This window comes from Sebastes umbrosus, chromosome 22 (assembly GCF_015220745.1).
Source record: "Sebastes umbrosus isolate fSebUmb1 chromosome 22, fSebUmb1.pri, whole genome shotgun sequence".
Taxonomy (NCBI): Eukaryota; Metazoa; Chordata; class Actinopteri; order Perciformes; family Sebastidae; genus Sebastes; species Sebastes umbrosus.
This window is the reverse complement of record NC_051290.1, coordinates 2473027-2497369: the sequence shown is the minus strand read 5'-3', so window position 1 is coordinate 2497369 and position 24343 is coordinate 2473027. Positions and strand designations below refer to the sequence as shown.

General features: G+C 35.4%; 1 protein-coding gene across 1 annotated transcript in view; it reads left to right on the top strand.

The window, feature by feature from the left end:
• LOC119481852 (endophilin-A1-like) overlaps positions 1–22670 on the top strand; it is a 28574-nt gene extending 5904 nt beyond the window's left edge. The window contains exons 2-9 of the mRNA XM_037759149.1: positions 13814–13882; positions 16703–16775; positions 16863–17006; positions 18078–18211; positions 18311–18469; positions 19546–19649; positions 19747–19877; positions 20215–22670. Of these exons, the coding sequence (XP_037615077.1) occupies positions 13814–13882; positions 16703–16775; positions 16863–17006; positions 18078–18211; positions 18311–18469; positions 19546–19649; positions 19747–19877; positions 20215–20411 (1011 nt within the window). The 3' untranslated portion in view covers positions 20412–22670. The remainder of the gene's footprint in view (positions 1–13813; positions 13883–16702; positions 16776–16862; positions 17007–18077; positions 18212–18310; positions 18470–19545; positions 19650–19746; positions 19878–20214) is intronic.
• Positions 22671–24343: the final 1673 nt, after the last annotated feature.

Genomic DNA, 24343 nt, shown 5'->3' with positions numbered 1-24343 from the left:
GCAGGAAATGAGACACCTCGGTCTTACCTGGCTGAATAAAACATGAGGGAGAGAGATCAATGATCAGATGTACATGAGAGGGAGAGGGGGAAGATAAATCAAGGGCAGGAATAACGTCAATAGTGTCTTTTATTTACCTCAGTATTTTATTATATTTTAGTAAGAAGCACTTCTTTGTTTTCAATCACTAATTCTTCCTAACTGCTTTGCGTTTTTAATTTTATTGATGTATTTATGAGTTAAATCTACTATAAATTGAACTTCCTAAACAGATATTTCACATTAAAAGCCCCTCCTGTAGCTCAATAATACTAATAATTCTGCTGCTCTTAAGCGTTTATATCCATGGTTCCCAACCTGTGTGTGTCATGTATAACTAAAATCATAACAACACACTTACTGGATCATTTATACAAAAAACTATTTAAAAAGATATTTTTTTTTTCCAACTTAGTAGCAAAATCAAACTAAATATTCAGCTTCGATCCATATTCGTTGGCGTTTAGCCTTTCAAAAACAACATTTTCTCTGCAGTCACAAACCTATTAGCTCTCTTGCGTGACGCACTTATATTAACGGCGTGTTCTAGCATCAAACAGCGCCATAAATTACATTTATTTAACCACAATAACAAAAACATCTATTTCGGCTCAAACACTATTATAGTAAATTAATTAAGTCGTTACAAAAAAAAGATCATATTATGTTGATGAATGTTCTATTCATTAAAGAAAATTGATTTATATAAAGACATTTTTTTATGTAATCATCATAATTTAATACACTGAATTATCTTATTAAAATTGAGGATTTGTAATTTTTTTTTAGGGTGATGATGTCGGAGGGGCTCAGCTTTTCTTAGACACAAGTAATAATAAAATATAATAATAATAATAATAATAATAATAATAATTATTATTATTATTATTATTATTATTATACAACATTAGCATCATCTTTTTTAAGAAAAACTTGTATATTTTTTTTGCAAAATAACATATTTACTCTTAGTGGATACAGAACTTTACTAGAAAAATATAAATGACCATGATAATATATTTTATTAATATAGGCCTAGCACTCAAAACAATGTGATTCACATGGCAGTAAAAGCAAGATAAATGAAGCAAAAATAAAAACAATAAAATAACTAAATTAAACACAGAGCAGTGCAAATATATATATATATATATATATATATATATATATAAACAAGATACATTAAATGTATATAAATATATACATGCACATAAACAGGCGTGATGAGAGATAGGGGATGAGGTGATGTAAAGAGGAAATTAAAGACAATAAAAACAAAAACATTAAATTAAAAAAATTAAATATATAATAATAAAATATATAATAAAATATATAATAATAACAATAATAGTAATAATAATTATATAGTAATAAAAAATAATTTAAGTAATTTTTCATTAATCAGATCATGACAGTTCAGTTTGATATTAATTTGAAAGGATAAATAAAAACCAGCCTGTATCTCTTTCTCTCTTTCTGTGTCGCTTCCTGATTAAACACACCAAACCCCTCGTCGCGGTGTTGTCGTGGCAACCACACACACGTGTGAAGAGAAAGTAGGCGTGATGCAAACACACACACACACACACACTGCTCTGGTTGGCTCTCTCAATAATTGATTAACCTTGAGGGCGTCACACGTGGCAGCGGAGGAAGGAAGAGAGATGGAGCTTCCTGTGTCCTCCACCTTCTGGTTTCAGGTGGATTTATCAATTATATCGTCTCTGCTCCTCCTTGACCTTTGACCTCTGACCTCTTCACCGTCGGCCGCTTCTTTAAGGGCGTCCACGTCAATGAAAGCTGGAAGATTGTAGTTTTTGTGCACTGAGGCAGAAAAGTTATGACTTTATTCCCGTAATGTTACGATTTTTTTCTCCTAAAGTTAGGACTTTATTCTCGTAATATTACGACTTCCTTTCTCGTAAAGTTATGACTTTATTCTGTAAATCTCTGATTATTTTCCCCTCAATGTGGCCCTAATACTCCGTAGTACATTGTCTCTTTGGCCCTCACTGCATTAGACTTATATACTATATACTTAGACTATAAACTGTGTTACCTTCATCACTATGATCACATGTTTTGAGGCTGCAGACAGATTTATTTATTTATTTTTTGGTAAAAAATGTCTCTTTTGATAGTAAAGGTTTCCGACCCCTGTTCTAGAACAAGAAAATCGATCCACAGCAGACGAGATTAAACCACACATTTATCTCTCTTTCTTTCATTCCTCTCTTTATTTTCCTCCTCTTCATTCAGGCGTTTGTGTTTTCGGTCACATTACGGAGCCGTAGTGAACATATATTGCTGCGCTGCCATGCATACTAATGTCATCACCATCAATCTTCTCTCCTCCCTCCCACAGCATCTCTCCCACCGCTGCTCTTTCCAACTCTAAAAGCCCAATTCACAGTAATTGTCTGAATTACAGCTGCCTTCTGTAACCCTGTGTGTCTCTCTGCTGGGCGTTTTTATTGCCCCATCAATCCCGAGCAGCCCTTTAAAGAGCCACAACACTGCTCCAGCACCACAAACCTATTCTGAATAGAGACGTCTTATAATGTGATGGAGCGCTGACCACTCACAACAAGGCTAAGAAATGTGACCAGACGCCTGGCTAATGAGCAGATATATACATTTTATAACAGAATGTAGGAAACTAGTAAGCGTGTTTCCCAAATATTCAAACTTTTCCTTTGTATTAACAAATATTCCGTATTTTCTACCATATTACAGCGTAGAAAAGGACATTTATACCACAACATAGAGAGAAATTTACAGAAAATATGACTTAAATGAATTAATATATATATTTATTTTTTTAAATACACAGAAATATGTATGGAGTTTGGTTGGTGGCAGGAACTTAAATGAATCAATACGATTTAGAATCTTCAGTTTTTTTTTTATTTACAATAAAATAGATAAAAACAGAAAAATAGACAAAATATAATAAAATGGATAAAAAACTGAAAAATAGACAAAATATAATAAAATAGATAAAAGCCAGTAAAATTACTAAATAAAATAAAATAGATAAAAACCAGAAAAATAGACAAAATACAATAAAATAGATAAAAGCCAGTAAAATAGCTAAATAAAATAACATAGATAAAAACCAGTAAAATAAATAAATACAATAAAATAGATAAAAGCCAGTAAAATAAATAAATACAATAAAATAGATAAAAGCCAGTAAAATAAATAAATATAATAAGATAGATAAAAGCCAGTCAAATAAATAAATATAATAAGATAGATAAAAGCCAGTCAAATAAATAAATACAATAAAATAGATACAAAAAACAGAAAAATAGACAAAATATAATAAAATAGATAAAAGACACTTAAATTAGATAAAATAAATAAAATAAATAAAATAAATAAAATAAAATAGATAAACTACAGTGAAATAGAAAATAGATAAAGCAATAAAGCAACAAAGTTTTGCGAAAAAAATCTGTATTTTTACAAGAAATATTTTTAATTCCATGAAATCCTTTTCTTCTAACAAAAATGAATTGCTAAAATAGAGTCATTAACCTCTAAAAAACAGAATAATTATCTTTAAAAATGATCAAGAAAAGCTTAAATAGAGATAATTACGATTGTGATTACAAAAAATACTGTAAATCTAAGAACATTTACATATAAATCACAAATGAAACATGTAATTTTTACATTTTTTTCTGTAAATTTGAAATACAGACAAAAAATTTAAAATTCCTTGAAAAAAACTGTAAAAAAGATTTTTTACAGTTGTGCTATTAATCTTCTTTGTCGCTCTTTCTCGCCTTTTTCCACACTTTCACCCACCACCGAGCCGCTGAGTGTGATCTGACGTCCTTTGTATGTGTGTGATGTTACAGTAGTAGCTAGTGACCCTGTTATATAACTCATCGCCGCACACGCTCACCCATATTCAGTGTTTTTTAAATACAGACATTTGAATGGAGTTTGGTTTGAGGCGAGACAAAACATTCTTAGACGGTTGGATTCTGCTGGAGGAATAGTAGAAACAAGTGACCCTGTTATATAACTCATCGTCACGCACACACACACACACACGACTAAAAGCTACTGAAGCCTGTTAACGGTATCAAGATACATTCACAGCTTGAAGAAAGACTCTTATTTTTGTGATTTTGGCATCATTTTATAACAAGATTTTAGTCTCTAGTGTGCTGCAGAGATCTGGAGACACAGCAACATCACTACCATAGAGTCTATGATGATGATGATGATGATGATGATGATGATGATGATGATGATGATGACATAAAAGGGCTTTTTATTTTGAAAGAGCCTACAGCTGTACATGTGCTCTGTGAAGCTACTCAGGAAAAAATGATGCTTTGAGCTAAATGTTAATGTCAGCATGCTAACATGCATCACAGGGATTAATATGAAAAAATATAAACAGTAGAAGGTTAATATGAGACTAATGCATATGAGACATAGTAGTTATAAAAGTGAAATAATAAGACCAATAGAATAGATAAAATACAATAAAATAGATTAAAGCCAGTAAAATAGATAAATACAATAAAATTGATTAAAACCAGAAAAATAGACAAAATACAATAAAATAGAAAAAAGCCAGTAAAATAGATAAATACAATAAAATAGATAAAATACAATAAAATTAATAAAAGCCACTAAAATTAGATAAAATACAATAAAATACAATAAAATAAATAAAATATATAAAATAAATTAAATTGATAAAATACAATAAATAGATAAAATAAATAAAATAAATAAAATAAATAAAAGCCAATAAAATAGATAAAATACAATAAAATAGATTAAATATAATCAAATGTTTAAAAGCCAGTGAAATATATTACATATAATAAAATTCGATAAAAGCCAATAAAATAAAACAATACAATAAAATAGATAAAATACAATAACATTGATAAAAGACAATAAAGTAGATAAGAGGACATACACATTTTACATGTGAGACAATATTGTGTCATTTGTTTACAGTAATTCTCCCGAGGTGTCACCGAGTCCAGCAGCGTAACACAATTGTGCTCGGCCCCGGTGCAAATTGTTTTCCTTGGGCTCTCGCCCCAAACACAAGCGCACGCTCACGTGCACACGCACACACACAACCACTCCAGACAAATTGCTATGCCACCATGTAACTCCCATCCTGTAACGTCGTTTCCAGTATATATCACAGTATTAAACGTGTGTTTTCTGTTTCAAAAGAACAAACGTAGGAAGATAAGCGGTTACGTCTCCAGTCTGATCTTGAGCTCACAGCTGATAGGAAGCCTACACGGTTTGTTTACATGACGTAACAGATATAACAGATTCAGTGTGGACACGGTGTAGGAAGGTGATTTTTGGGCGCCGCCACCGGTTGCACGTCAATATTTACGCCGCCAACAAAAGTCACGATGACAACAAAACGCTGCATGCAGCAGATGAAGCTGTGAATCAAGTGCAGATGATTTTTCATATTCTGTGTCCAGTCTCTGCTGCGTATTGATCCGGTGTTTGTACTCATAAACAGGATGGATCTCTGGCACTCGTGGCTCATTGCTGATAGACCGGTTATTGATCAGGAATTGATTGATGCATTGATGTGACTCCCAGAGGAGCATCTCAAGAGCTGAGAAGAAATGAAAAGGCCTCTCACTTTCCTGCTAACTGATTATACATGTCTGTCATTCATTCATTCATTCATTCGTTCATTCATTCATTCATTCATTCGTTCATTCATTCATTCATTCATTCATTCATTCATTCATTCATTCATTCGTTCATTCATTCATTTATTTATTTACTTATTTATTTATTCATTTATTTATCTATTTATTTACTTATCTATTTATTTTTTTATCTATCTTTTAATTAATTAATTTATCTATCTATTTATTTATTTGTTTATTTATCTATTAATTTATTTATTTATCTATTTATTTATGTATTTATCTATTTATCTACTTATCTATTTATTTATCTATCTATTAATTTATTTATTTATCCATATATTTATTTATTCATGTATTTATTTATTTATCTATTTTCTTATTTATCTATTTATCTATCCATCCATCATCCATCCATCCATCCATCCATCCATCCATCCATCCATCTATCTATCTATCTATCTGCCTATCTATCAATCAATTAATTAATTAATTAATTAATCTATTTATTTATTTATTTATCTGTCCATCTATTTGTATTTATTTATTTATTTCATGTGTGTCTCTGAATTTAACTGCAATCACTTCCTCCTCCTCTTCTTCCTCTTCTTATTCTTCTTCTGCTGTTGTTGTTGTTAATAATGCATGAGTGTTGGTGTTTGTGTTGCACTGCAGCTGGTCACCGTCGCCTCCCGACGATTAATATGCGCCCGCAGAGCACCAAAACCTGCAGGAATTACAATGCAACACATGAAGCTGTTTACACCGACTGATCCTCCACTCCTCTTTTCTTTCTCCTTGTTTTCGCCTCCTTCGTCCGTCCTTTCTCGGTTCCTCTTTCCTCTCCTCCTCATCTAATTTCTAATTCAATCATCCATCCATCATCCTAATGTCTTTTCTCTTCACCTCTCCTGATCCGATGTTTCCCATCTGAGACACTTTCAGATCAATCACGTCTGTCTGTCTGTCTGAGGAGATTCTGATCGCCCCTCAAAGAGGTTTTAGGATCAGATCTTGTGAGCTGGATAACAGAAACAAACAGACTTAATGTCCTCGGGAGACCCCGGGAGTTTAATGTCTCTCTCCGGAGCAGGTTTCAAAAAGAATGGCTGATGCATCCTTTTCATTCCTTCACTCTCGTGCTTTCTCTCCGTCTCACTCGCTTTTCTTTTCCGTTTCCTCTTCCGGGCCTGTAAAAGAAGGATGTCGTAAAAACCTGCAAGCTTTTAAAAGTAGCTTTACACTGGGAGACAGCCAGGGGACAAGCTGACATAAAGACAAATATGTCTTTCAGAAAACAATGCATGCATATGTCTGCTGAAGCTATACGCAATCTTTTCAATGTGATGTTTTAATGACAGAGGATCTGTTATTTGGTTCAATCACTGGATATGTGTGCCAGGTTTTTTTATTGAAACGAGCAGCTGTAGTTCAAAAGAAACTAGTGAAAGGGTAAAAGAATGATGCAAACGAGTCGTGATTGTTTCCACCCGATCTCTGAACCCATCGGCTATCGGTCTGATAACAGATAATCCTCTGGGGGCAAGGCGCTATATCGTACTTGGTATAAGATTTCTTGAAATAAGTTGTAATTATTGTGTCAAAGGTAAAGTGTTAATAACGCAAAAAAAATGTTTTAACACACTAATTTCTTTAACGTATTAACGCAATCTATCTTTCAGAGGTTGTAGAGGGCTCAGTTTTAAAGCTAGAGTGAAGTTACTGGTATCATGAAACTAGAAAACCTGAGGAATCCATCGGTACCAACGATGTCATACTAGCTTGTCATGAAGGAGGTTAAATAACGCTCCAAACTTGCGCCACATTTTGGCGAGGAAAAACTGTCATGGCCATTTTCAAAGGGGTCCCCTTGACCTCTGACCTCCAGATATGTGAATGTGTGAGGGTTTTTGTCTGAAAAATGTCCCCAAAAAAGTCTGAAAAATGTCCTAAAATTAAAAAAAAAAAAACATCCAAAAAAGTCTGAAAATTGTCTGAAAAAAGTAGCGAAAAAAGTCTGAAAAAGTGCGAACAATACTTGTCATTGTTTTGTGTTTATTGATTTACAATAATAAATAAAGACATACATTTGCATAAAGCAGCACTTTTGTCCACTCCCATGTTGATAAGAGTATTAAATACTTGGCAAATCTCCCTTTAAGGTACATTTAGAACAGATAAAAAAAAGTGTGAAAAATGTGCGATTAAATATTTTAATCGATTGACAACCCTAGTCGTAATATATAGACCTTTCAAAACAAAAAACGATCTTGAAATAAGCGGGGAAAACTCATCTGGAGCTATATTTCACTGCGTGTCATAATAAGCCTGTAATAATAATGCATTGTCTTAAAACAAGTCTTTATATCTCACTGAAATGTTTCTTGTTAGGTGATTGTGTTTTATATTAAGTGCAGTCCTGTCTCTCTAATATCTTTCTTTTTGTCTCTCAGTCTCTTTAAATGTACTTTTATGTCTTCAGACTGATTAGCACTGTAGTCCTACATGTCATAATCACTGACCTCTGATTTACCACCGGACTGAACCTCTCTCTCTCTCTCACTCTCTCTCTCTCTCTCTCTCTCACTGTGGTAATTAAAAGGCTGCTGCGTCTCACATTTTCTCTCTGATGAGTAACTTGTGACAAGACGAATCATAATTCCTCAGATTTATGAAGCTGGAAGGTAAAATAGACGTTTGGGGTTCCTCGTCGTGCTTCTCCGTCTTGCATCACCGCTCCGTTTGATGATATAACCCTCCCCTCCGCTGCTGTTAAAATAAACGGACTGCGTGTAGAAACCTCAGAGACAAAAGGTTTGACACTTTGTGTTATAAATTCATCGCCGGCCAGAGCTTCTGAATCATGTTGAAGCTGAGCCAGACGTCTTTTTTAAGTAGCTGTCGCATGATTTCTCTGTAGATTCTCCCTGTTTAGTCTCCATTAAACCGAACTCTCACTCAGAAGGTGATGAAACCGACGAGCAACCGCAGCCTCGCTGACATCTCTTCACCTCCTTCCCACATGATGATTCTGCACAGTCAGGAAAGTTTCAACAAGTTAAAAGTATCCTGGAGGAAGAGGAAGAGGAGGAGGAAGAGTGAGCTCATCCTTTGCACCCGATTCGACTGTTATCAGGCCGTTAAATAGGCGTTATCAGTCGCTATGAGCACCATAGATGTGGGTCAGTAGGGGCCTACTATGTTGTAAAAGTGAAGGTGAAACTCAAAAGCAAAACGTTCCAACACGTAAAACTGAATGAAACGTCACTTTTGAACACAAACAAAACAGCTTCTTCAGTTATATCACACAAAGTCAATGAAAAGAGGCGAATAGATGTAAATTCACGCCGGGCAATGACACGACGCGAACACTCAAAATTTGCGTCATTTGCAGAAGTTGAAATATTTCAACTTGAGTGAGAAATTTGTGTGACGCTGTGTCACTCAAAAGCCTCTCAGCGTTGAGATTCACCGACGTCCCGACGTAGTTTTGCAATATTTTAACCTTTTATTTTTCAAATTTGCAGCGTTTTGATTTTTTGCACACAAATTGAAAATGTGCATAAAAACAGGTGGTTGGAAAAACACTTACAGAACACTAAAGAGTTTGTGTAAAGGTAAAGACACATACTATTGTACACTACAATGTCTGTTTAACTTCACATTCATTTCATTTATTGTTTGAAGAGGTTAAAACTGGACTTTGCCATTGCTGATGCTACAGCGTCTATAATTTCCGTTTTATTGTTTGAGCACTTGAACGCACCAAAGTAGGTATAGTATGAACCACAAGCTCCGAATTTCTAACCAACCCCGATCTCACCGGATGGCGTATAAATAGCATGACATTCCACGTGTCATGTGGACGCATTTTAGGCTTTTCACACCGCAAAACTACGGTAATATCCGTAGTTAGATTTAGGCAACGAAACCACTTAGTTAGGTTTAGGAAAAACATCATGGTTGACCTTAAAATGAGTGCGTAAACAAAGTAAAATACGTACGGAAACAACGTAACATCAGTACAGTAACTAACGTAACTCGCAAAACAACAACACACCGCTCTCGAGCAGCGGTCTCCGGGGCTGTTCTTACTTCAAAATGCAGGAAACTTAATCACTTCAAGATGATTTCTGGGTAATTAAGGTTTATAAATATTGATGGAATAATACAAATTGAACATATTACATTATGGATGAATAGCCTGAGCTGGATCATCAATCCAGCCTTTTATCCATCTTCAGTTCAAGATGGCGTCTTGAGTGTTTTGGCAGCCGTTCAGACTGATAGATGAACCGACTCCGGCTGCCAGAACTTCTCCTTCTCCGGTTCTTGTTTCTGATCCCTGATCGGCTGAATCTCCTCCTCGCCGGATTCATGTCAGCCGGAGGACAGGAGGAGGAGGATGTCTGTGACCTGTGACCTCCTCGCTGTCAGCCACTTGTAACGACGGCGTTGTGATTGTCGGGATGAAACGAGATGAGGAGATGAAGGGAACGAGGGGAGGATTGAGGACAGAAGTGAGCAGGAGATGGAGGAGGTTGGAGAAAATATAGCAGAAGAAGTAGGAGTCGCTAAAACAAAAGACAGAAGCTGATATCTGTGGAGGAGGAGGAGAGAGAACAGATGGAGGTTGTGTTAATGTCTCAGTGGTCTAAAAGGTGGTTCGTTCTACTCTCTGCATGTGTGTGTGTGTGTGTGAAATGACGTACTCTGACAGCACCCATGGGTCCATTTAGAGTATTTGTTTTCTGTGCTTAGTGACACCAAAACTTTAATGCTTTTGCAAACTTCTCTGACTTTGTGAATCATATTTTTAGGACTTATTTTCTGATGAAGACGTTTAAGGGATATGACGATTTAATTCAGGTTTTATGAGCATTGTTTGGACGTGTGTACAGAGCATTCAGAATATGCGTCTCAATTGGTGTATAGATTGTATACGTCACCCATTCATTTATTGTCTACGTTTTTGAAGCCTTGATTTTGGTTTTGGCCGTCGCCATCTTGGTTTTGGTTGTCGCGAGTTTGGTTTTTGGCCGTTACCATATTGTTTTTTGTCAACCGTGGTAGCAACCTGTCAATCACAAGGTAGCTCCGCCCTATAGCATACCCTGCTTTATGGTCTATCTGACTCTAAATGGGACCATAATTTACTAAATGAACATCATGCTGTATTGAAGAAGACTTGAAACTAGCGATTGAGACCATAACCTCATGTTTACAATGTTTACTGAGGTAATAAATCAAGAGAGAAGTAGGCTCATTTTCTCATAGACTTCTATACAACCAGACTTCTTTTAGCAACCAGAGGAGTCGCCCCCTGCTGGCTGTTAGAGAGAACACAGGTTTAAGACACTTCAGCTTTGGCTTCACTTCTCAGACCCGGAGGTTGCACCACTTGTTTTTACCGCAGCTTGCGACAAACGGCTGAAGAGTCAGTGAAACTGTAGAAGATCCTGCTGAGAGAGAGAGTTATGTAACAGTGTGCCAGTACACCTCTCTGCAACCAGACTCAGTGTGTGTGTGTGTATGTGTTTGTGTGTGTTTGTGTGTGTGTGTGTGTGTGTGTGGTTCTTGGAAACATGAGAGGGCCCAGTCAGATCCCTGTCTCCATGGCAACTGCATCTTCCTCCTCATCTGTGTGTTCTTCTCACTTTCTTTCGTTCCTGCTGTGGATTTATATTGTTTTTACATTTCATAATGCACATTTTTTTTCATTACTCTCCTCGCCTCTCTCTCTCTCACACACACACACACACATGCACACACACACACACACACACTGTCTTTTATCAAAGCATTTCCTCGGTAACACACACAATGCACTCGTGCAGGTGCTCAGGTGTGTAAGCGGTTACATAAACACATGTTTACCTTTATGTTTGCATGGTTTGTTAGTTTGATGAAGAAGACGTGTGACATCTGCTTCACAGAAACACACACACACACACACACACAGCCCGGTCAACGAACTGAAAGTTATTTCCATTTCTTCTTTGCATAATGAGCTTCCATGTGAGCAGCGGTGGAAGTATTCAGATACTTTACTTAAGTACATTAATGTAAATAATACTAATTCTGCAGAAAATTGTCTGTGACTTAGATTATGAAACCTGAAGCATCAATGTCAGAGCAGCATGCTAATGTTGGAGCTACTTTTACTACTTCATATACAGTTAGATTAGTCCAGCGGTTCCCAACCTAGGGGTCAGGGCTTTCCAAACGGTCACCAGATAAATCTGAGGGGTCGTGAGATGATTGATGGGAGAGAAGACGATGTTCTGATACACTAATCTGTTTACATTTGTTTGGACTTTACTCTCATCTTTGTTGTTGTATTTTTTTGCGAAATATTGGAGAGTTTTTGTGTCTCGAACATTATTATGTAAATAAACCAAAGTGAGAAGTTTAGAGAGGAAATGTGTCCGTGGTGGAGCTGATATCAACTCGTAGACATCGGAAACATGACGAAGAGACACAACCACTGAAACGCTGCTTTTTTGTTATAGATTTTTCTGTACCAGTAGATCTGTACCAAACAAAAGATGTTTTCTTAAGTCTGTAGAATATGATGTGTAGATCAGGACGTCTCTGCAGCACCACAATATTCGATTTAAAACGGTATTTTGACACATTTCACCTTCAATAAATATTGCGCATCCAGCTTCTAAAAAGCTTAAAGTAACTATCGCTGTCAGATACATTTAAAGGAATAAAAGATGTGGTGGAGTAGAAGAAAGTAGAATAAAATGTAAGTAAAATATGAACTTTTCAGCCTTTCTCGTGCATTTCCAGCAGCTTTTTATAGCTGGGAAATTAAATAAGCTGTTAATATTATATGCTCTATATGTTAATTTGCTACCTTAAAATTATTATTATTATTATTATTATTATTATTATTATTATTAATATTAGCAGCAGCATGTATGTTATTCATGCAGCTACTTTCCACAGTGAACATTTTCCATGTGAATTTCTCCATCTCTGCAGTACTCTCCTCTTGGTAGCTGAATGTGGCTGAATGCATTTATATACATATACATGCTGCATTTGTGTGTGTGTGTGTGTGTGTGTGTGTGTGTGTGTGTAGTCCACTAAAGCGTGGGCGGCTGATGTGAGTCACGATTGTGGAAAATCCCACTCTGCTCCTAGTCCCTCCTCTCCTGCAACCTGAGGCCGTTACAAAGCGAGAGGTGTCACTCTGCTGCACTTCCTGCGCTCGCAGTGACGAACTTGAGCCGAACAAAGATGCATCCAAGGTTGTGAAGTGTGAATACAGTCACGATGTTAACGAGTCTGGTTCTCACAGGACGGCGACGCTGCAAACACATGATGATCTTATAGACCATAATGCATTGCTGTAGATTAAACTAGCCAACAGGATATAAAAGGGAGTTAAAATGCAACGTACACATTAATGCAGCAGTAATATTAATCAGATATAATAATAAAACACTGACAGGGAACATTTTACTGCACTATCAGTACTTATATCAATTATTTAAATCTAATTTTAGGGAAACTGTCATAGTATAAAGAACAGTTTTTATTAGGGCTGTCAAAGTTAACGCAATAACGTGTTACGCCACTAATTTCTTTAACGCATTTATACAACTTGCAATTTTTATTTTTAGGTTGTAGCGGCTCAGTTTTAAAGCTAGAGTGAAGTTACTGGTATCATGAAACTAGAAAACCTGAGGAATCCTTCGGTACCAACCATGTCATACTAGCTTGTCATGAAGGAGGTTAAATAACGCTCCAAACTTACGCTAAATTTTGGCTAGGAAAAATTGTCATGGCCATTTTCAAAGGGGTCCCCTTGACCTCTGACCTCCAGATATGTGAATGTGTGAGGGTTTTTGTCTGAAAGATTTCCAAAAAAAGTCTGAAAAATGTCAGAAAAATTGTCCAAACAAAATCTGGAAAATGTCCAAAAGAAAGGCAGAAGAAAATTCCGATACTGGTATCATCAAAGGACAAAGAGGCTGTCGGAGAATTCCTGTCATCATTACGACTCTGAACGCAGCTTCGCTGTTTCTTCTCTCCGGCTGCGTTTAAAACATTAAAGTCTTTCTTTGTTTCTTTGTGTTTCCTGTTAACAGAAAGTCAGTGAGAAGGTCGGAGGGGCCGAAGGAACCAAGCTAGACGATGACTTCAAAGAAATGGAAAAGGTAAAGTTTGAAGAGTTAATCTCTTTATATTCTCTTTATATACGGTATATGTATGCACACCATCATATTAGACGACCTTTTTTATGTATTTATCTTTTTTTTCTGTTTTGTTTTGATTTATTTTTGCTGTAATCTTTTCCTTGCTTTTATTCCTTTTATTCAGTATATTATTATTTATTATTTCAACTTACTTTACTTACTTACTTACTTACTAACTTATTTTCAGTCAATTTAAAAAAAAAAAAATGTTCAGACATTTGCTTTTTTCACTTTTTTAAAACTTTTTTTCGGACATTTTAGTTTTTTACTTTTTAAAAAGGAAAAATTCTGACATTTTTTAAAAAACTTTTTTTCAGACAATTTTTTTTTACTTTTTTGTTTTTCTGTAATCTTTTTACTTTTTTCGGACATTTTTTTAAAAAACTTTTTTTCAGACAATTTTTTAAACTTTTTTTCAGACAATTTTTTAAAAACACTTTTTTCAGACAATTTTTAGAAAAAACTTTTTTCAGACAATTTTTAAAAAAAACTTTTTTCAGACAATTTTTAAAAAAAACTTTTTTCAGACAATTTTTTTAAAAACATTTTTTCAAACATTTTTCAGGACATTTTTCAGAATTTTTTTTTTTTTACTTTTTTTTCCAGACATTTTTCAAAACTCTTTTTTTCTGACATTTTTCAGACATTTTTTTTTTTACTTTTTTAAAACTTTTTTTCGAACATGTTTGTTTTTTACTTTTTTAAAACTTTTTCGGACATTTTTTTAAAAACTTTTTTTCAGATTTTTTTTTTTTACTTTTTCAAAACTTTTTTTCTGACATTTTTGTTTTACTTTTTTTCGGACATTTTTTAAAAACTTTTTTTCAGACAATTTTTTAAAAAACTTTTTATTCAGATCATTTTTTTAAAAACTTTTTTTCAGAATAAAATTTTAAAAACTTTCTTTCAGACAATTTTTTAAAAAACTTTTTTTCAGAAAATTTTTCTAAAAACGTTTTTTCAGATATCCATCCATCCATCTTCAACCGCTTATCCGGGATCGGGTCGCGGGGGCAACAGCTCCAGCAGGGGACCCCAAACTTCCCTTTCCCGGGCCACATTAACCAGCTCTGACTGGGGGATCCCGAGGCGTTCCCAGGCCAGAGTAGAGATATAATCTCTCCACCTAGTCCTGGGTCTTCCCCGTGGCCTCCTCCCAGCTGGTCGTGCCTGGAACACCTCCCAAGGGAGGCGCCCAAGAGGCATCCGTGCTAGATGCCCGAACCACCTCAACTGGCTCCTTTCGACACAAAGGAGCAAGGACTCTACTCCGAGTCCCTCACGGATGACTGAGCTTCTTACCCTATCTCTAAGGGAGACGCCAGCCACCCTCCTGAGGAAACCCATTTCGACCGCTTGCACCCGCGACCTCGTTCTTTCGGTCATGACCCAACCCTCATGACCATAGGTGAGAGTAGGAACGAAGATTGAACGGTAGATCGAGAGCTTTGCCTTCCGGCTCAGCTCTCTTTTCGTGACAACGGTGCGGTAAAGTGAATGCAATACCGCCCCTGCTGCTCCGATTCTCCGACCAATCTCACGTTCCATCGTCCCCTCACTCTCGAACAAGACCCCGAGATAAAAAATTTTCAGAAATTTTTTTTAAAAAACTTTTTTTCATAAATTTTTTTTAAAAAACTTTTTTTCAGAAATTTTTTTTAAAAAACTTTTTTTCAGAATTTTTTTTTAAAAAACTTTTCAGAAATTTTTTTTAAAAAACTTTTTTTCAGAAATTTTTGTAAAAAAAAATTTTTCAGAATTTTTTTTTAAAAAACTTTTTTTCAGAAATATTTTTTAAAAAACTTTTTTCAGAAATTTTTTTCCGGACATTTTTCAGAATTTATTTTTTTTTCTTTTTTTCCCAGACATTTTTTAAAAAACTTTTTTTCAGACAATTTTTTTAAAAACTTTTTTTCAGATAATTTTTTTAAAAACTTTTTTTCAGACAATTTTCTAAAAAACTTTTCTTCAAATATTTTTCCGGACATTTTTCAGAATTTATTTATTTTTCAGACATTTTTTTAAAAATTTCAAACATTTTTCCGGACATTTTTCAGAACTTTTTTTTTTTTTTTTAATTTTTTTAAACTTTTTTTCGGACATGTTTGTTTTTTACTTTTTTTAAACTTTTTCGGACATTTTTTTAAAAACTTTTTATTCAGATAATTTTTTCTAAAAACGTTTTTTCAGATAATTTTTTTAAAAAACTTTTGTTCAGAAATTTTTTTTAAAAAACTTTTTTTCAGAAATTTTTTTAAAAAACTTTTTTTCAGAAATTTTTTTTAAAAAACTTTTTTTCAGAAATTTTTTTTAAAAAACTTTTTTTCAGAAATTTTTTTTAAAAAACTTTTTTTCAGAATTTATTTTTTTTTACTTTTTTTCCCAGACATTTTTTAAAAAACTTTTTTTCAGACAATTTTTTTAAAAAAAATTTTTCAGATAATTTTTTTAAAAAAATTTTTTCAGATAATTTTTTTAAAAACTTTTTTTCAGACAATTTTCTAAAAAACTTTTTTTCAAACATTTTTAAGTATTGGAGTTAAATGCTTCTTGCTTCATCAACGTGCAGTAATATAGATTTAATCAATGTTATCCCTTTGAACTTGGTATTTAGCTTATTGTGATGTCATTTCTTGGAGTACCTTCAAATTCATATCACTTAAATCTGTAAGCTCCAAGGTTATGTAAATCAATAAACCATAATAATTGCTAAAAAAAAAAAAAAACATTGAAATTGTGTCATAACGTGTCACAACATCCCTGATGTGTTTTCCTCTGCAGAAGGTGGACGTCACCAGCAGAGCAGTGTTGGACATCATGACCAAAACCACAGAGTACCTCCAACCTAATCCAGGTACCAAACACACAGTTAGACTGCTTCAACATGTAGACCCCTAAAACAACATCAGTGACTCATAATGTTCCCGTTGCCGCCCCGCAGCGTCCAGAGCCAAGCTGAGTATGATCAACACCATGTCAAAGATCCGCGGCCAGGACAAGGGGCCCGGCTACCCGCAGGCCGAGTCCGTCCTGGGAGACGCCATGTTGAAGTTTGGACGGGAGTTAGGGGAGGAGTCCAGCTTCGGTGAGTGAGAATGTACACTTATTATAAAAATAAAAATAAAAATAAAAATAAAAATAAAAATAAAAATACATTTAAATCAATTAATTAATTAATTGAAAAACAAAGTATTCAAAAGCAAGGGAGGAGAAAAAATGGTTGTTGTAATAATAATAATAATAATAATAATAATAATAATAATAATAACTAATAATAATAAAATAAATTAAAAACAAAAAATATAAAATAAAAATAAAATATAAAACATTAAAACAATAAAAACAATAAATGAATATAAATAATACAAAATAAATAAATAAATTGAAAAAAAAAGAATTCAAAAACAAGGGAGGAGAAAAAATGGTGGTGGTAATAATAATAATAATAATAATAATAATAATAATAATAATAATAATAATAATAATAATAAAATAATAAAAATAAAAACAAAAAATTATAAAATAAAAACAATGTAATGCATTAAAACAATAAAAATAATAAATAAATATAAATAATAATAAATAAATAAAAATCTATTAATTAATTGAAAAACAAAGTATTCAAAAAATAAGGAGGAGAAAAATGGTGATAATAATAATAATAATAATAATAATAATAATAATTAAAATTATAAAATAAACATAAAATATAATACATTAAAACAATAAAAAATGAATAAACAAATATAAATAATAATAACAATAATAATAATATATTTAACTCAATAAATGAATTGAAAAAGAACGTATTCAAAAACAATGGATGAGAAAACATTTTATAATAATGATGAAATAATAATAATACAATAAAATAAAAATAAAAAATTATAAAATAAAATAAAAAGTATAACACATTAAAACTATAAAATTAAACAAATAAAAATAATAACAATAATAATCATAATCATTTGTTTCTTGCCAAAATGCACCTTGGAAGTCACCGTTAACGTCTACCTCTAGTTTTTATTTGTATCTTTTTATCAAAGAACCAGTTGTTCATCTTTTGTACTGATGATTTATTGACAAATTCATGGATGCTTTCTTCCTCCGATTCTCCCTCCTCTTCCTTTACTTCCCCTTCATCCTGTCCTTCCAGGTATGGCGCTGATCGATGCCAGCGAGTCGATGAAGGAGCTCGGGGAGGTGAAGGACGCTCTGGACATGGAGGTCAAACAGAACTTCATCGACCCGCTGCAGAACCTCCACGACAAAGACCTCAAAGAGATCCAGGTGAATGAAACAACCTGTTACTGGTTCCCAGTTAAAAAGACAAAAGGTCACCTGATGTGTTTGGTTGCACGCTAACGTCTTGTTCCTACTCCGCTGCAGCACCATCTGAAGAAGATGGAGGGCCGCCGTCTGGACTTCGACTACAAGAAGAAGCGTCAGGGGAAAGTCCAGGACGATGAAATCAAACAGGCGCTGGAGAAGTTTGACGAGAGCAAAGAGATCGCAGAGCAGAGCATGTTTAACCTTCTGGAGAGCGATGTAAGGACTTCTCTTTATCTATGTCTGCTTTACGGCTGCAACTTCATCGGTGATTAATCTGCCAATTTCTATCTAGATTAACCGATCAAATGTCTTGATTTATCCGACCAACAGTCCAAAAACAAAGATGTTTAATTTACTATAAGAGAAGGAAAAGCAGCAAAAATATAAATAAAGTTGTAAAAAGTCTTTTCCTCATAAATTAACCAATTTCCATATTAGATAATATGCTATTTTTTTAGTCGTAAATTTGCCACTTAAATCTCAGAGAAAATCCCTTTTTTGTCGTAAATAAACTACGTTAATCTCAGAGAATATCAGAGTTTTTTCTCGTAAATTAATTACTTTAATCTCAAAGAATATCACAGTTTTGGTCGTAAATTTACCTTTTTAATCTCAGAAAATATTCAAGTTTTTTGTCGTAAATTTACCATTTTAATCTCAGAGAATATCAGAGTTTTTCTGGTAAATTTACCACTTTAATCTCAGAGAATATCTGATTTTTTGGTTGTAAATTTACTACTTTAATCTCAGAGAATATCCAAGTTTTGGGTCGTAAATTTATCTCTTTAATCTCAGAGAATATCCTATTTTTTGTCGTAAATTTACCACTTTAATTTCAGAGAATATCCATGTTTTGGGTCGTAAATTTACCTCTTTAATTTCAGAGAATATCCATTTTTGGGTCGTAAATGTATGACTTTTTTCTCAGAATATTACCGTCATAATTTTTTTTTTTTACTGACAATGGCCCTAAGACACCATTGTAAGTCTGCTTTAATGTAATTGCACCATTATTTTTATTTATCAGTTGAGTTGAATTTAATGTATTTCGTTTGCTCCAGTGAGTGATGAAAGTGGCACAACAACAAACACTTTAAAAAAACAAGTGGAAATAAAAACCGTAGCAGATTCTACCCTGAGGAGAAAGCTGCAGAAACATCATATTTAAACCACAATGACTCAGTGATTTTATTCAGCAGTCGTGTGCCGTGCTGTGCCAAGCCAGACCCCGGCCCAGCATGGGCACAGAACAGGTTGTACTGTGAAAAAAACCCTTTGTGTGTGTGTTGCAGATAGAGCAGGTGAGCCAGCTGGCAGCGTTGGTTCAGGCTCAGTTGGAATACCACAGCCGCTCCGCCGAAATCCTCCAGCAGCTCTCCAGTAAGATGGAGGGCAGGTACTGATCTATGTGTCTCTCTGTGATGAAGATTAACCAGTAAAAACACACTGGTGTGGTTAGACTAACCTTTTTTTAACTGTGTCTGTCCCTTCAGGATAAAAGAAGTGTCGACTAAACCGAGGAAGGAGTACACTCCTAAACCCAGAATGACCCTGGAGCTGCTGCCCCCCAGCGAGAGCCACAACGGGGGGATACACTCGGCCAAATCACCCGGAAGAACACCAGGTACAGGGTGGGAGTGGACTCCGGGTGGGCGAAAGAAAGCTTGATCAAACCAAAAACAGTTTTTCTTTGTATGGTATTGTTGTAGTCAATAAACAACCAAACCCCAAAAGAAAAAAGGACCCACAAAAGGCTCTAAAAGAGTCAACTCAGTTAGACGTTAGAGCTAAAAACCACAGACTGTATAGAAGAAGTGGACGTAGTCACCGTGACGTCACCCATTGGTTTGTTAACTGCCGTTTTGAAGCCTCGAGTTTAGCATCTTGGCTATGACCATCTTAGTTTTTGGTCGTAGCACTTCATTTATAATTCTTATACCTCTGTGTCTGCCCCCCCCCAGCCCCCATGGACCAGCCGTGTTGCCGAGCGCTCTACGACTTCGAACCAGAGAACGAAGGCGAGCTGGGCTTCAAAGAGGGCGACGTCATCACCCTGACCAATCAAATCGATGACAACTGGTATGAGGGCATGATCAACGGCCAGTCGGGCTTCTTCCCCATCAACTACGTGGATATCCTGGTGCCGCTCCCTCATTAGGTCCCGCCAACGACCTGACCCTTAACCCCTCGACCAATCCCCGAAAACAGCCTGTATTTGCATAAACGACAAAACCACGTCCTCCTTCTACTTCTTCTTCTGTGCTTCTGTGCGGTTCTGCTTTCACTGAAAGGACTGAGGCGGAGGCGGAGGCGGGGTGGATGAGACGAGGCAGTGGGACGGTGATTAGAGGAGGATTTTAGCGCGAGTGATGCAGAAGAGAGGTAGAAGAGAGGGACTGAAAGGGACGAGAAGACGAAGAGATGGTCTTTTACGACGCTTGCTCAGTAGTGCTCCGCCCAGCCGGGCAGCACTGGAAACCAATGAGGCTTTGGAGACTTAAGGCACGGTGTATATGTACGTGCATGTATGTGTCTGTTTGTGCGTTTCGACCTGTTCTTACTCTATTGGGACCGAGCCAGCACAAAGTCCTGCTTGTCAGCTAAACTGCCTGACAGCTTTTTGTGATGCTGTCTTCTTCTTCTATTCTTAAGTTTCTTGCTGTCTTTTCTCTCAGAGTATTCTGTCTTTTCTACCGTGACTTGCCTTCCTGTGCTTTTCTTCAGCCCGAGATTTCTCAGCAACTGTCACAGTCTTCCCCTCTTTCTATCTTTCTATCTTTCTTTCTTTCTTCCCTCCTCGGCTAGCACTGCCTTTCAGCATGGCTCCGTACTGTATACAGGCCTCTAACCAGAGCTACAGTATAGGTCACCAAACACTTCTGCTTTTGTTTGAGTACATCTCTTGTAACATACTCTGCCTTTCTCAGAGTCTGCATAGAGTCTCGGCTCAACGGTTGTACGCATGAACCAGCCAAACCAGACATTTGAGTGATAAGACGCCGGTGACATCTAGCTTTCGAGAGTGCATCTTTGGAATAAAGCCGTATCTGCAATAAGTAGATTTTTACAGAATGAAGATACTTGTTATAATGGTTTTAAAGGTTTGAGGGTCATTCAACACGTCACTAAACATGTCAGCTCAAGAGATGAAAAGGAAAGCTCTGGGTAGACAGCAGTGACGTGCCAACACAACCAGCAGTTTTATTGAACAGAACCTTTCACCAGGTTGGTGAACAGATAAGCCGTGGTGGGTTATTACAGTATGCATCGAGGAAACGATGCTTGTTTTTTCTCTGTATACTATTCTGAGTTCCCCATTCACAGTGTTCAGTGTGTACTGTGTGGAGTAGATGCTTGTTAACTCGTCTTATTTGTGGCTTTTGCATGCAGGACTGTGTGAACTGTGGTAGCCGTTCTAAAACTCCTGTTTTAAGTGCTTGACCTTCAATTACATTTAGGGAGACAATGCTCAGCGTGAATATCCTACAGTAAGACATTATATCATTCCCCCAGTGCTCTTAATTCCACTAAACATGCCAGAACTCACAGGAACTCTAGAATGCTGACAACATTCTGGAACATTCTAGAACCATGACACTATTCTTGCCCACAGAATGATCCAGAAACGTTTAATGATTCCGGAATCTTGGTAACGTTCTGAAACACCCCATTACATTTAAGAATCTTTTAAACATGATAGAATCTTGGTGACATTTTGAACCGTATAATAATGTTTCTGGACCTCATAAACATCCTGGAGTGTTCTCATGTGTTCAGGTGTAATCAGAACATTCTTGAACCCTCCAAGCTTTGAAGAATCAACACAGGATTCAGAACCCTTCACATATCCTGATAGTTCCTATGAGGTCAGTAACTGTTAGCTGTGCTAGTTCCCTGCAGTATGCATCACATACAGTAAGCAGTGGGACTTGGTTAATGGCTCCAACTGTTACTCCTCCACATTGCTACCTACCTGCCTGTTCGTATGTATCAGACGTGTTCTTTATAAGGCAGTATTAAAGAGTCTATTCAGACAAAGACCTGATGAAAAAGGTTGAAGATATTTATTGTTAAAGGCTCTTTAATAATTCAACTATTTATCAATGATTTTAGATTAAACCGATGGAAACCATCAGTACATTCCGTTTGATAGCAGCAGAACATTTCTAACATCCGAACTTGTTTACTGTTTGTAGCTACAAGACAAGTCGACATACGATTAGACAGATGTGACAACTCACTATTATATTCATGACTTGTTGGTGCTGGGTTTAAATCGACTCCATTGTACATAAAACAACGTAATAGTCTCAAAGATCTGAGGTACACAGGAAGCTAACGTCAGTCACCTTGATTCTCATTTACCATGCTAACATTTTTCAAATTAAAACTGACATTAAATGGATATTATAATGGATATTTAACGCATAGACTGTTTTGTTAAATTAAAAAGGCATTATTTATTACATTCCAGATGTGGCTAACTGGCTAGCCTTTCGCTTCACAATCTCACAGTGTTGAGCAGAATACTTAAAAGTAAAAGTATTTAGTGCCTGAATGTAACATATTCTGTTAAAACACAGAGAAAAGTTTTCAGAATTCATTTGGGATACATCATCTTACATGTAAAACATTTGTACTTGTCATTCATTTTGTCACATTTTCTGCCTTTTCCTTAATAATCATTGTAATATATCACAATAATAGCCATCACGGGCATGCACTGGACCAAACTCTTAGTTTCAACCAAAATCTAACAATCTAATGTTTACTTACAAAGGGCGATGATGACTCTTTTTAGATAAGAAGTCAAACATGTCTTTTTCCACATTCCCTTTATATTCAAGATGTCATTTTGTCCCTGAACCTAAATCTACCGGTCTGAAAATAGACCTTAAGTAGCTTGTTTCAAGTCATTTTTAACATATGAGGTATCAAAGTATTCTCTGGATTTATACAGTACCTTTTGGTGTTTTTAAAAATCTACACATACTTACATTTTTTTGCAATCCAAACCTGTAGTGATGTCAAAGTGTAGGGACGCCGCTATAGCTGTTTTGTCGAGACAGTCCATTATCCAATAGCCATAAGATGGGTCGCATCGTGCCGGTTCTTGACAAGTTAGTTGACAACAGTGATAATTTACCAGGTTTGCAGCAGAGAAAAAAAAATATTTTATAAAATGTTTGGCCGGAGGATGGCAAAGTTTAAGAGTTCCTCTTGAAAGCTATAATGGTGTTTTAGATACAAATAGTAATAACAATGACAGAGATTCAATATAATCTACCTTCAGTCAATAAACATTGAATACCAAGGCAATAAATGATGATCTAAACAATAAGATTTCAATAAAAGGAAGAGGTGGCTCTGAAGGAAAACTGTGGATCTAAAGAGCTGTGACATCTCTTCCATTGCCAAAGCACACACAGTACGTGAAAGCAACAATAATCATAATTGACTATCTTTCTGCCACATTCCTGCTGTTCTGTAACTGTTACAGGTTGTTGTAAAAGACGGGTTTTTGGAGCACAACTGTGTTCAGTGTTTTCTTTTGATGTCTTTGTTCTGTCTGTTTTGTCCTGAGTGTGAAACCTGATTTTCTTGAGTCCGCCTGTGGAAAGTCTGTGAGCTGCATGCAAACTGAACCGCTTTACATCTTTACGGCTGTTTGAGATGGTTTTTCCAAATAACGACGGGGAGATATTTGTCCTGCTGGAGTCTAACTGATACTCTCCATTTTCTATTGTTCAGTTACTGTAATTATTTTTTTATCTTTTGACTTGCTCGTGCTATATTTGTATAGCGCTCCTCTCCAAATTACAAAGTGCTTTAAGACTTTTTTGAATTTTTTGTTTTTATTTTGCACCTTGTCAGAATTGTTTTGTTGCTCTTTTTTTTCTTTTATTTGTATTTTTGTGCTGATTTGCCCTCCATGGCGACGTGTATTCTAACCTCAATGAGGGACTTGTACAGTGTTACGCTCCATTTTCCCTTTTCACCTTAACGAGAGTCGGACCTCGGCCACGTTACCTGCCTCAGTTTAACTTCAGTATCACTCTCGATTGTCAGATCGAGCAGAGCAATCCAAAC